Source organism: Rhipicephalus microplus, chromosome 10 (assembly GCF_043290135.1).
Source record: "Rhipicephalus microplus isolate Deutch F79 chromosome 10, USDA_Rmic, whole genome shotgun sequence".
Lineage (NCBI taxonomy): Eukaryota > Metazoa > Arthropoda > Arachnida > Ixodida > Ixodidae > Rhipicephalus > Rhipicephalus microplus.
In genome coordinates this window covers 1,566,354-1,580,619 of record NC_134709.1, presented here as the reverse complement: position 1 = coordinate 1,580,619, position 14,266 = coordinate 1,566,354, and the positions used below count along the sequence as shown (strand labels likewise).

Here is a 14,266-nt window from a genome sequence, read left to right as displayed (position 1 = left end):
AAGAGAAAAAAAATGTGGCATGCAGTGCAATTATCCAATGGCAAATACATGAAAAATGTAGCATAAAAATGACATTTGGTATCTGACATTTACTTTGCTTTGAACACCAAGTCCTGTTACCTTACTATATTTATGCAATGGTTGCCAAATTAGGCAAGAGTTCTGTAGCTCTTCCATACTGCATGCTCGACATTGTTTTCAGAAACATGTCAAGGTGCAAGCGAGATCTGAAGGGCGTCTCAAGTAAATTTGCAGCCTTCTAAAAGAATAACATATTCACCTTTCCATCTGGTGTGTGGAAGCTTGTTTGAAGAAGTCTGTTGCGAATGTTCTTCACAAGGTGCGGAAAATCCGATAGGAAGTACAGAGACCTCTTGTCGTCAGAAGGATGCACTCTCTTAGCAATAACTTCTTTTGAATTTGCCTTCACACCCATCATGCGCCACATCTTTCTGTTCCATGTCGCGGCATCGCATGTGTCATAGTTGACGAAAAGCCCTGCTTTCTCTGCCAGAATTGTCGCCTCCAGCACTATCTTTGCAAGTAACTCCCCCTTGATGTCGGTGCGTGTGGCAAATGTTCCCAGTATTTGGCTCCAGCTACCAATGAGGGGCACAAACATTACCACAAGACCGTGGTCACAAGGCAGTTGCTTTTGTTCTTCAGGTGTGTAGGTACCCAAGTCGACGAAACCATTGACCTTGCCAGCTGTGTTGACAGACAAGTGCTCAGACAGTTTCATTTCATCTATTACGATATCTCCCTGACACTTGAATCTGTCCATAGTTGCAGTCTTCTTTTTTAGTGTTTGCAGCATGTTTTCATTAAAACCGAAATTAGCCATGTAGCTTGATATATACTTTCTGATAGTTGTGTTTCCTGGAAGCACTAGGATATTTTGTCTCCGGATGTAGTCATACAGTTTGGGACTGCGCATTCGAAGAAGTATGCACTCCAGCATCCATTCCTTGTTATACTTCATGCCCCGTGTGCTTTTTTTTTTTTTTTTTTTGGCGCTTCAAAACACTGTCTCACAGCTAGCTGTTGCTCCTGCGACAGACTTTGCAACTTCTGTTGTAAAATGTCCTCAGCTGTTGCATCTTTCATTCTGGAGATGGTGTCACTCAAACAATGCACATTTGAGGCCAGTCTCTTGACCCTCTTGGTAACAGTTCGGAGCCTGTTGACCCTCTTGCAGGTTCTCTTTGCTGCTTTTCTCTTCAGACGCGATTTCCTCGTCTGCAGAGCTTTACGGAGGTATTTACATGACACGCATGGGGATCCTGAAAGAAACATTTAAAGAGGAATGTATTCCCATTCTTAGCCACACTGCACACAGCTAAAGATGCTAAGAAAAAAAAAACACGAAGAACATTTTGGCAAACATACACAAAATGCATCTCAGCTAGAACATACAGCTTGATTTTCCTCAGTAACTATCACTAAGCTAGGCTAAAGCAATCGAAACTTGTCCCAATAGCAAAAAAATCAGAAATTCTTGTTCACTTAGGACTGTCACGCTTAGTGCTAGGGCTTTATGCTAGACAATTTTCATGTCATACACTCACCTTCCTTAGCTGATTTTCCGATGCATTTGACACTGTAGAAGATTTCTCCTCTTGACTTCATTTGCGCGTGAAGACCGTGGGTAAGGTCCGATGGTGGCAGAAATTAAGTTTCTGCTGCTCCACAACAGAGTGGGACGCTTGCAACAAGCTGCAGAGCATCCGAGGCTTCTCGAACAGTTACTAAACTGGACTTACTGATCAGTTTCTCTTGCACGAACGCTTCACATTGCACGCTTCCATTGTCTGCACAGGTGAAGTGTACGGCTCGTTGAATGCAAAGTTCACGAGTGCTAGGATTCAGTGAGCACGCTACATACGACACGCCGTCAAATCCAGGAAACTCGTGCAGCGCCCATCACTTTGATGGTGGGACAAGACCCCGAAGGTCACCGAGAGTGACAACCGCGTCAGACGAGGGACTTGAGCTTGCCTCGTCAGCTTCGTCGCCATCTGAAGAAGTTGCACCGTTGGTATCCACAAGGAGCTGTGCAGGAGTGCTAATGCGTCGCCGTTTTCTGTTGTCATTCTCAGCCGGCACACACTGATGCCGCCGCTTTGTTTGGGTCCACGCAGCCGGAGTTTTGAGCGTCAAATATGCAGGCAGGTTGGGCAAGATCGTCGGGACTGCATCAGGGGCAAGTGTCGGCGTTCCCCCAGGAATTCGAACTTGAACACCAATTGATAACATGTACGTAGTCTCTCACAATGAAATGCGCTTGGAAATGTAACTCGCACACAGCACAATCGGCGTCAAGTGGCTTGTCAAGCCGATGGAGGTTCCGCTCCCAAAGAAGTCGTCGATCTTCGTCTTTTGAGGCCTTAAAAAGCGATAACTTCCGACTTTGTTGCACACGCGGATATCCAGTTGTGCAACCTGGCGCGTAACAATGGTTTAGATGCTGCTTCTTCGTCATTTCGCGACTAAAACCGAGATGCCGGCCATGCCGCCGAGCCAGCCGAGTAAACCAAGTGGGTAGATTGGGCGATGGCAGCGCAGCCGCTACTTTCGCCACAAGTTGGGGATGGAGAAAGCAAGGGGAAAGTGTTTCGGTCGCGCCACTCAAAAGTTCTAGTACACTCTGATACCACGGTGACCTTAAATCTGAAAAATATCGCGCGTACGGTAAGCGGTATGGGTAACGTACGTATCTGCGCATGCGCACTTCGATTCCGGTATCACGGTACGCCCGGTATCCCGTTAAACTCGGTATACTACACGGAGGAAGGATCATCCGTGGTATACTACAACTGTCTAATAAAGTGTTGCGACTTGTTTGAGAGCAGTACCAGGCCCCGGAAACTCTCAAGTTCAAGTGATCACCTGTAGGGAGCGAAAAAGTCAACCCGTGTGCTCAGATTTGGGTTGATTGATTGATTGATATGTGGCGTTTAACGTCCCAAAACCACTATATGATTATGAGAGACGCCGTAGTGGAGGGCTCCGGAAATTTAGACCACCTGGGGTTCTTTAACGTGCACCCAAATCTGAGCACACGGGCCTACAACATTTCCGCCTCCATCGGAAATGCAGCCGCCGCAGCCGGGATACGAACCCGCGCCCTGCGGGTCAGCAGCCGAGCACCTTAGCCACTAGACCACCGCGGCGGGGCTCAGATTTGGGTGCACGTTAAAGAACCCCAGGTGGTCGAAATTTCCGGAGCCCTCCACTACGGCGTCTCTCATAATCAAATGGTGGTTTTGGGACGTTAAACCACACATACCAATCAATCAATCAATCAATCAATCAAACCGTGACACGTTTCTGCTTCAAATACCCAGAGTGGATGTACTAACCTCTCTCGCCACTCGCGCTGTTACACTTTTTTGTAGGGGCGCCCTCGTCGGAGCCAAGTTTTAATTTTAAAATGATCAAATACTACATTTTTTCGTACCGCTGCACATAAAAAACAGCTTGTTCTTCTAGCAAGTAGTTTTTCTTAAACATGTGCCACGTCATCAATTTTTTGTAATAGTTTTTGCTCCAGCTGACTCGAGGTCAGCAGCAGCCTACTGATATCATTAACCTCATTTCAAAGTTTGCGGCGGCCAACGATTGCGACGGCAGGTAACGGCTCGCGGTACGTTCGGATGTGTCTCGAACTGTTTCGTTTCGCTGTAAATATTTCGAGCTTTTGCCGACCGACACAGTCTTTCTCGTTCCGTTTATTTTGACTCGTTCAAATGCTTTCACGAAGCGAATTCAAGTGACTTCCGGGGAACGAAGCAACCGTAGAAGCTTTCATCGGGTGAACACCTGTTGCAAGCCCGGGCCGGTGAGTAGAAACCACTTCAGTTGTTTAAGGACGGTTGTTTGCGGGGCTAGTTGGTTCATTTCAACATATGTAGTTTTTTTTTGCCAATGACTGCGTAGTCATTACACGGTGGCAGCGCATTGCAATATTAAATTTGTAAATTGTTTAACGTCTCAATCTGTAACCAGAAAAGCGTGCGTTACTTGCGGCATGGCTTCATGTGGGAACGAGTCGCTGACTCAAATGTTAATTTTGAAAATCTATCACCAGGTAGCACCAACCAGGCCGTTGCGATGAAAGAAGGCAAATAACTCACTGTCACCTCGCATGTGTCTTCGTAGCTAGCTAGACCATTAATTAGTGCAAAAAACCTACTTGTTAATAGTTTACTGCAGTCGCGTTTGAGAAACATCACATAATTATGGGTCTGGTTTTGCTATAGCGTGACGAAGAAAGCATCACATAAATGAGAAATACTTCTTTTTCTGCCACAGCCTCCTGGCCCACCTGACATAGAAGCAGCTGTGTACAATGGGCAGGGAACCTGCTACATGACATGCCTTGTGAAGAAGCAGCCCTGAGTGATACACGTGTTATGAGGTACCAGTACATATATGTATAAAATAGTGCTGTTTACTAGTTAACTGAGTTTATTTGCTTACTTTGGAAAATTTTATGCATTGATTATGCAGTGAATACATACATTAATATCTAGTAAAGTTACTTGTTTTCCAAACTGCCATGCAAGGACAGGATGACTACCCCTGAATGTCCATGACAACAGGTCATCTCGAACTTCACACATTTAATGCTGTATTTGTGAATGCTTTACCGTGCATATCGTGGAGGGGTGCTTCAGATTGGCCACAAGCATTGGCTGTCTACCGTGGCATGAAGTCTATATTTCAATAATGTTGAAACTGTAACACTATTAGTTAGATTGTGTGGCACTGCTGAGCTCAACAACACGCTGTTTGATCCCAGCCACAGTGGCCATATTTTGATGGGGGTGAAAGGCTAAGACGCTTGTGTACTTGGGGGTTGCACCACATGATCCGTTTTACAAAATGCTGCACCTCGCCATTCGTTTCAGTGGTGCGGCAATAGCATCTTCTAAATCGTGCCATTCATTTCAGAAAGCGCAGGAGAGGTACAGCACCAATACTAGTTCATGACTTTCCTGTACCTTCTGCTCTGACGGCGCTGCTTTGGTGCAGCCACACGCACAGCTTAACAAACAGCATAGCTTCAGACGTAGGTACTGTACCCACCTCTGCAAATGCGGCGTGTTTTGCCGTGATGTTTGCACCTCATTGATTTAAGCGAACAAAAATAAGGATTCCACCTTGTTGGCACCTTGTCATTCACTTGTGATATCGCACTGCTGAACTCGTGCTGCACAAGTTCTGAACGTCTTGTGCACAGCTGTGAACCAGTTTCGATGGGTGCAGGTGAACTAAACTGACCCTTAAAAGATGGAAGCTTGAAAATATGAAAAGTCTGTTAACATAAGGTGTCGCAGCAAATATTTCGACAAGCACTCTCGTCTCCTGTGAGGCTCCAATGTCATTTGTCTGAACCCCTGGAAGCCAGAATTAATCTAAATTTGCCCACTACTGTGTGACTCACGATCACTTCATAGTTGGCATGTGAATCGTCAGAAATTGCAAAATGAACACACCAGCAGAAAGGGGCATTAACAGGCTTTCCGATATTTTGTTGTGCCTTGTGACAAATTACGAACAACACCCAGAACTGTTTTGTCTTAGCTGTATTTAGCTCATACAAGTTTACAAAAAGATGCACCAAAGCCCATAAGGCTGCACTCCATTTCTTTAGCTTTACACACATGTTCAATGGGGGCTCCTAAAATAATAAAGCATAAAGGTGACGAGTACTTGCAGCACAGCTTCTTCAAAGGCGTGAATACTGTCGTGAAGAGCAAGTTTGTGTAGATTGCATGTGGTACTGTTTTTTCTATATAGCAGAGATTTGTTCTAGATTTGTTCTAGATTTGTTCTAGATTTGTTCTAGATTTGTTTAAGAAGCACTTGTTTCCTCTTGAACTTACGCATGAGTTACCGTCTGGAAATTTGATTAGGTTCTTAGACCTAACACTCTGTCTTAGAAGTACTCATTTGTGCTGGCTGTTTTCACCGAGAAGTGGTAAACCCCTTTTACCTTTCCACTCAGCTCATTCAAAATTGGTGAAAAGGGGTATCATTAAAGGTTGCCTGGTAAACGCTCTCAAGAGGTCATGCCCGCACTCGATGCAATGCAGTTTTAAAGCACAGGTAGAGCGCCTCTTAAGCGCCGGTTACTCGAGCGCCCTGATTTCTGCTGTTGCGGAAAAACTTTTGAAGCAAATTAAATATCAAGGAGGGCGATCTCAGCCTCAAAGCGCGTCTGTTCCCATGAAATATTGCCGCGACAGGTTGGCCACGTTCAAGTAGCCCGCCGCAATCATCGTGGCAAGAGCACAAGCAAGACCCGGCTAACATGCGCCACGCGTTCGTGCGCTCCGGCAACGAAGAAGAGGAAGATAGTTGTATCTGTGCCACTCGGCTACTCGGACTTGACGACCATAGTCTTTAGAATAGTGGGCACAAGTTCGCCCTAATAAATACGCTTGTTTTTTCACCTGTCTGCCTCAGCATCGCTACATTTCTGGTGGAGATGCTGGGTTATGAATCGAAGCCCCGCGATCTCAAGACAGCGTAGCCCTGACGACCAGCGTATCAACCCCGTGGAAGTGACTCCTGTACACCAGAGGGCAAGTCGCCGTCTTTGAGGTGACTCACCTGAGTTCGGTCCTCTTCACTTTACACCAAGGGGAATTCAAACGATGGATACCACCACTATGACTACCCAGGTAACACCGGCACAAATGTTCATTAGCCAACCTCACCAGCCGCCAGTGTTCCACGGCGACTCGTACGAGGATGTTGAAGATTGGTTGGACCTGTTCGAGAGAGTGGCGAGCTTGAATGGATGAGACGAAAGAGAGAAGCTCCGTCGCGTATACTTCGCCCTGGAAGACTTCGCAAAGACATGGTTTGAGAACCATGAAACCTCGTTGTCTACTTGGGAGGTATTTCGTCGACAAGCGGTGGCTACGTTCGCGAATATAGACCGGAAAGAAAAGGCGGAGGCTGCTCTTCAATCGAGGAACCAGCTCACGAACGAGAGTGCTGCTATGTACATTGAGGACATGGTCCGTCTGTTCAAGCGGGCGGATTACAACATGGCTGAGGATAAAAAGGTGCGCCATCTAATGCGCGGAGTGAAGCAAGAGCTGTTCGCCGTTCTCGTCCGCAACCCTCCAAGCACAGTTGCTGAGTTTTACTCGGAAGCGACAGCCATCGAAAAAACACTGGAACAGCGGGCTCGGCAGTACAACCGGAATCTTAACTGCGCATCAGCACAGGTATTCTCCGGAGGCGTCCGAAACGACGTTGAAGCCCTGCGAGAGCTCATTAGATCAGTTGTTAGAGAAGAACTGAGCAGACTGCAAATGCCCCAGACTCCAACTGCACTATCCATTACGGACGTTGTTCGTGACGAACTGAGGCAGGTGATACGAGAGCCAGAGCGTGAGCTGCAGCCGGTTCGACCTATCCGAACATACTCTGAGGTTGTCAGACAACCCACCGTACACAGCAATGCAGCAGTTGCGATGGCGACGACTCCTCTCCCACCTGCGGCACGCAGCGCACCTCGTCCGCGGGAACCAACAGCTACCTATCTGCCCCCAGGAGCACGTAGCACCCATCACTATATGGAGCGTAGGCCCAGGAAAAGTGACGTCTGGCGTGATCACGAGCGCCGGCCTCTGTGTTTTGATTGTGGGGAAGCGGGCCACCTGTACAGATTCTGTCCTTACCGACAGGCTGGATTAAGAGGCTTCCCGTCGTATGCACCGTGCCCCCGAAACGGCGAACGACCAGCGGAGATTGAGGAGTACTTGTCTACGCGCCAGAACTCGCCAACTCTACGCCAACACCGGTCACGGTCACCATCGCCTATGCACTACCGGTCTTCCAGCCCACGTAGACCTTCAAGGCAGCCTGGTCATCGCTCTCCAAGTCCACTCCCGGAAAACTGAAGCAAGCGACCTGTGGAGGTGAGGCCGCTGATAACGTCAGTTACGAAGATCCTCCAATATGGTTTGAGGGTGATGACGGTGTATTTCCGGTAGATGGGTGCAGCAACGAAAACGTTACTTCAGATTTGCGGTTGAGGATGGAAGGATGGGAGTTGAATGCCTTAGTCGACACCGGTGCTGATTATTCAGTGATAAGTCACAAGATGGTGAAAAAGCTAAACAAAGTTGTGACACAGTGAAGTGGATCGCAGATACGCACGGCAGGCGGTCACATTATTACGCCCCTTGGCAGATGCACTGCAAGACTTGAAATACGGGGCTTTATTTACGTGGCCGATTTCATTGTGCTGCCAGAATGTTCAAGGGAACTCATTATAGGAATGGATTTTTTGCGAGCTAATGGCGCCGTAATTAACCTGCGTAGATCCAGCGTGTCGTTTTCGACTGAACAAGCTATACCTGTGGAGGAATCTGAGGAACGACGCCTAACTGCTTTACGCGTTGTTCATGATGACGTGACTGTGCCGCCACGCTGCAGTATAATGGTGCTCGTAGAAAATGACGCATTGTACAACCGCGAAGGCATAGCGGATACAAATGTAGGGCTGTTTTTGAACAAAGGTGTCTGCGTAGCTAGGGGTCTTGTTCACTTGACGAAAGGCCGTGCAGATGTCCTGCTCACAAATTTCTCCAATGAACTTCAACACATCGCTCAAGGCACGGCTATTGCCTATTTACACGACTTCTGTATGGCGACTGAACTATGCAGCTTAACGACATCAACCACTCGACCAGTGGCCTGCAACATCGACACATCCGTGACCGTCAGAGTCTTCCGGACAGTCAAAAGAAACAGATTTACGCCTTGGTGAAAGAATTCTCTGATTGCTTTTCGAGTGCCTCGAAGGTCCAGCGCACGTCAATCACGAAACACAGAATTATAACGCAAGACGACACGAGGCCTATATGCCAGCATCCATATCGGGTGTCACAGAAAGAACGGGAAATTATCAAGAAGCAAGTGGAGGAGATGCTTTCGGATGATGTCATCCAGCCTTCGAATAGTCCATGGGCGTCCCCCGTAGTGCTCGTTAAGAAGAAAGACAACACACTTAGATTCTGTGTCGACTACAGAAAACTGAACAGTGTAACTAAACGAGATGTCTACCCCTTGCCACGTATCGACGATACACTAGATCGGTTGCGATCCGCAAAGTTTTTCTCCTCCTTAGATCTGAAAAGCGGATATTGGCAAATAGAGGTCGACGAGCGGGACCGTGAAAAAACGGCATTCGTAACACCAGATGGCCTCTACGAATTTAAAGCGCTTCCATTCGGCCTCTGTTCCGCACCAGCAACGTTCCAGCGAATGATGGACACTGTCTTTGCCGGATTGAAAAGGCAGTCATGCCTAGTGTATTTGGATGACGTGGTGGTATTCTCTACAACGTTTGACAAACATCTAGAGCGACTACGCACAGTATTGAAAGCCACCCGGTCAGCGAAATTGACAATCAAACCCGAAAAATGCCACTTCGGCTTCGAAGAGCTGCGATTCCTTGGACATGTCATTAGTTCCGATGGTGTTCGTCCTGATCCCGAAAAGACAGCCGCTGTTCAGAGGTTCCCGACACCCAGAGACAAAAAGTCAGTGCGTCGATTTTTGGGTTTATGTGCCTACTATAGGCGATTTGTTGAAAATTTCTCAAAGATTGCGGATCCTCTTACAAAACTGACGAAAGACGACGTGCCCTTCACATGGGAAAGCGAACAACAGAAAGCTTTTGACGAATTGAGAAAACGACTACAGTGTTCACCAATACTTGCCCATTTTGATGAGACAGCCGACACTGAAGTCCATACCGATGCCAGCAATGTCGGCCTCGGCGCCATCCTTGTCCAATGGCAAAATGGTCAAGAGAAAGTGTTAGCCTATGCCAGCCGCAAACTATCAAAAGCTGAGGCTAACTACTCTGCAACTGAAAAAGAGTGCCTCGCAGTCATCTGGGCAATAAACAAGTTTCGACCATACCTTTATGGCAGACCGTTCAGAGCTGTCAGTGACCACCATGCTCTATGCTGGCTGGCAAATCTCAAGGACCCGTCAGGTCGACTAGCAAGATGGAGCCTCAGGCTGCAGGAGTATGACATTACGGTCGCGTAAAAATCTGGAAGGAAACACAGTGATGCCGACTGTCTGTCACGCTCTCCCGTCAATCCAAGTGTACCTGAAGAGGAAGACTTCCCGTTTCTAGGCATTGTCGACGCGTCCGAAATCGCTCAACTACAACGAGATGACCCGGATTTGCTGGCGCTTATACAACACCTGCAGGGTCTCGACGTTCAAGTCCCTCGCATATTCTCCAAAGGGCTCTCCGCGTTCTGCCTGCGAGGAAGTGTCCTTTACAGGAGGAACTTCGAACCTAATGGTGAAACGTTTTTACTAGTCGTGCCCACAGCCATGCGAGAGGAAATTCTGCACCCATGCCACGACGAGCCAACATCTGGACACATGGGTGTGAGCCGAACATTCGCCAGGATTCGCTTGAAATACTATTGGCCTAAGTTGCTCGCATCAGTGCAGCTCTACGTGAAAACTTGTCGTCAATGTCAACGGCGCAAAACTCCACCCGTAAAACCAGCCGGCCTTCTCCAGCCAATAGACCCTCCAGATGCCCCATTCCAACAAGTCGGCATGGACTTCCTAGGACCTTTTCCGACGTCGTGTGCAGGCAAGAAATGGATAGTCGTAGCCACAGACTATCTGACCCGTTATGCTGTGACTGACTCTCTGTACAGTGCGACAGCAGCCGAAGTCGCCAAGTTCTTTGTGAACAACATAGTGCTCAGACATGGTGCGCCCATGGTCGTTATTACGGATCGGGGCACCGCATTTACTGCAGACCTAATGCAATGTCTGATGCGCATGACAAATACCGATCACAGAAGAACAACGGCGTATCACCCTCAATCAAATGGCTTAACCGAACGCCTTAACCGAACTCTGACCGACATGCTATCAATGTATGTCGATGTTGAACATAAACAGTGGGATGAAATATTACCCTACGTAACATTCGCATATAATACAGCCGTTCAAGAAACAACCCACGTTGCTCCTTTCGAACTAGTATTCGGCCGAAGAGTGACCACCCCGCTGGATGCCATGTTACCACTACAGGACGAAAGCAGCTATCCACCTGACTTAGATGACTTCTTGCAAAGAGCCGAAGAAGCACGGCAAACGGCGAGATACCGAATACGCCACCAACAGCACGTCGATTCTAGTCGGTACAACAAGCGACGCAGTGACGCACTTTATCATCCCGGTGACAAAGTGTGGATATGGATACCAGTGCGCCGCCGCGGACTCTCTGAAAAGCTTCTTTGCCGATACTTCGGCCCTTATGAAGTACTCAACCGTATCAGCAACGTCACTTATGAAGTCAGAACCGCTGGACACGTGACTTCAAGACACCGCAATCCCACGGAAGTGGTACACGTAGTCCGCATGAAACCCTATCATGACAGATCGTCGAAAAACGAGTGAGAGTGCGCATGTATCTTTTCACTGTCTTAAGCATCGGGACGATGCGTCTGAGGAGGGGGATAATGCCGCGACAGGTTGGCCACGTTCAAGTAGCCCGCCGCAATCATCGTGGCAAGAGCACAAGCAAGACCCGGCTGGCATGCGCCACGCGTTCGTGCGCTCCGGCAACGAGGAAGAGGAAGATAGTTGTATCTGTGCCACTCGGCTACTCGGACTTGACGACCATAGTCTTTAGAATAGTGGGCACAAGTTCGCCCTAATAAATACGCTTGTTTTTTCACCTGTCTGCCTCAGCATCGCTACAATATGTTGCAGTTCCGTATCTGCATAACGTGTCGCATCGGCTGAAAAAAATTGGTAAACGCGCTGGTGTCACTGTTATTTTTTCCGCCCCAGAAAAGCTTACAAAGCTTTGTAAGCTGGTGAATAATCCAGCTGCTATTAAAGGAAGATGCACTGTGAAACACAGAATGCGCTTTGTACCTTGTGTCATTGGTGTCGTATATCTCATTCCGCTTTCGTGCAGAATGGTATACATAGGGCAAACCGGAAGGTGCCTTAATGACCGTTTAAGAGAGCCCAATAACAATGTTCACAACGCAGTTCAAGGACACCTCAGAATCCACTGCAGAGACTGCAGCTGCGTGCCAGTTTTTGAGCGTTGCGAGGTATTAAGCAAGCACCACTCGCAGGCCACGCGTGAGATAATTGAAGCTTATCAAATAAACAAGTTTGAAGGTAAATGTGTAAGTTGCCCATCGGTTGCATTGTTGAAAAAGGAGATTGCGTATCTCGATCTTTTTAAGTTACATATGTATTTGTTTTCTCAGCCCTTTCAACAAGAGACAAGAGTTTTGCTGACAGTGTATCGCAGTTTGTTCCTGCACCCTTCTACGCATGCCCATTTTTTTTCTAATTTTTCGCCTATATATGTACATCACTCCGATATTAAATCTTTGTGAGAAAATACTTAAAAACAAAAAGTTAATGGGCTGGCTCTCTTTCTACCTAACTAAACGACAACAATTTGTTTCTTTTCGCGGTTGGAACTCAAAATGTGTAATGGTTGGTTCTGGCGTTCCCCAGGGCTCAGTTCTAGGGCCTCTACTGTTTCTTTTGTTCATTAATGATATTGTAGAACAAATTCCTGTTAAAGTGAAACTTTACGCAGATGACTGTGTTTTGTACTCTGAGGTTCATAGCACATCCGACCAACTTCTGTTAAATCAGGCATTTCAAAAAGTAGCCTCCTGGTGCGAGGAATGGCAGATGGTCATTAACTTTGATAAAACTGTTTTTATGCGAATTACACACAAGAAAAAACCTTTGCATTTCAGATACAAATGCTAACAACACCTTTTTGACTGAAGTCACTAATTATAAGTACTTGGGGCTTTTCATATCGAATGATCTCTGCTGGAACAAACACATTACACATGTAACGGCCAATGCAACTTACAAACTGTTTTTTCTATGTCGTGCTCTCAAACTATCCACTCCTTCTGTCCGCCTTTTAGCGTACAAATCAATTGTTTTACCAATATCAGATTACGCCGCTATTATATGGGATCCTTTTACTAAGACTAACATTAACAAATTAGAAAAAGTGCAAAAAAGAGCAGTTCGTTTTGTCTACAATAATTTTTCGAGGACTTCCGTTACTGACCTATTAAGCAGAGCTCAACTTTCACCTTTATCATTAAGATACCGTAACTTAAGGCTTAAGTTTCTGTACCAACTAATTAACGGCCAATATCAAGTAGACATAGCCAATATTTTTTCTTTTTCTTCTGGCTACTCTACCAGGCAGAGACATGACCTCACCATAACCCCCTTTCCCACACACAATAATTGCTTTAAGTATTCATTTTTTCCTCGCACCATAGTCGAGTGGAACAAACTAACTAATGCAATTGTTTCAGCACCCTCATTGGCATTGTTTTCCTCGAAATTAGAAAGTGCACTAACCAGTTGAATTGTTGAATCGTATTACATACCACTGTACATGCTTGTATAATTGTAGTCTTCTATTTTTTATTGTATGATATTGCCAGTTGAAGTTTGTATTTGCCCTATAGACATTGTATAACCTGTATATATTATATGACATTGTACTTGCCATTTGTTCATGACTAACTTCATGTACCACCCTGCTAAAATCACCAAAGGTGATTGCAGTATCTGTAAATAAAATAAATAAAATAAAATATTTGTTGAAAGTCAGCGCTCTTTTCTGTTCTTGTTTTTTCGTTTCCGTAGTTACGAAGTAACTACTTGTAGGTTGCGCTGTTCCTGAATTCAGTTAAGTTACGTATTCCCCATTTTTTTTCTCAGAAAGTAATGCAAGCAGCATTTTCAAACTTGACACATTTTAAAGATATAGTGTGTTCATTAGGTGCATAAATTATTGCTGCCGTAGGGCAGATGTAAATTTTTATATATTGCCTCAAAATTCTCATATTGGCAAAAGGGTACTCCACTGAAATGTTAATAATAAAAAAAACCCATCTTCGATTTTTCTTAAAATTTTGTAGATAGACAACCGAAGGCCATCATACAGTAATGTAGAAAGACATGTTGCATTATTTTGTTTTTAGTAACAATATTCGTGGTACAAATCAGGGCTTTTCGAGAATGCGCTGATAAGTTGAGAATTCTAGAAATCGGAACGGGAAAAGTGGCAACAAGCTTCAGACGCGAGTAAACATGACCGCATTTGGTGAAAAAAGGCTGTTTTAGCACTGTGACAAATACGTACCCACAAAGGCGCATTTATGCTCCTGATAACACA

The 14,266-nt window shown here is 46.2% G+C and overlaps 2 protein-coding genes across 6 annotated transcripts in view; one reads left to right on the top strand and one right to left on the bottom strand.

Moving 5' to 3' along the window:
* Window positions 1–14,266, top strand: part of LOC119180620 (chymotrypsinogen A-like) — a 174,184-nt gene that overhangs the window by 11,722 nt on the left and 148,196 nt on the right. The gene's annotated exons all lie outside the window — the stretch shown is intronic.
* Window positions 1–14,266, bottom strand: part of LOC119167675 (tetraspanin-33) — a 61,664-nt gene that overhangs the window by 29,592 nt on the left and 17,806 nt on the right. Inside the window, exons 1-2 of one of the 5 annotated variants that reach the window (XM_075874850.1) lie at window positions 1,569–13,233; window positions 281–1,283 (exon numbers count right to left, since the gene is read on the bottom strand). The exons of 3 other annotated variants lie outside the window; for them this stretch is intronic. In XM_075874850.1, coding sequence (XP_075730965.1) covers window positions 281–982 — 702 coding nt within the window. In that variant the 5' untranslated portion in view covers window positions 983–1,283; window positions 1,569–13,233. Of the gene's footprint in view, window positions 1–280; window positions 1,284–1,568; window positions 13,234–14,266 lie in introns of those variants that run through there. One more of the 5 variants, XM_075874851.1, reaches the window with a different exon arrangement.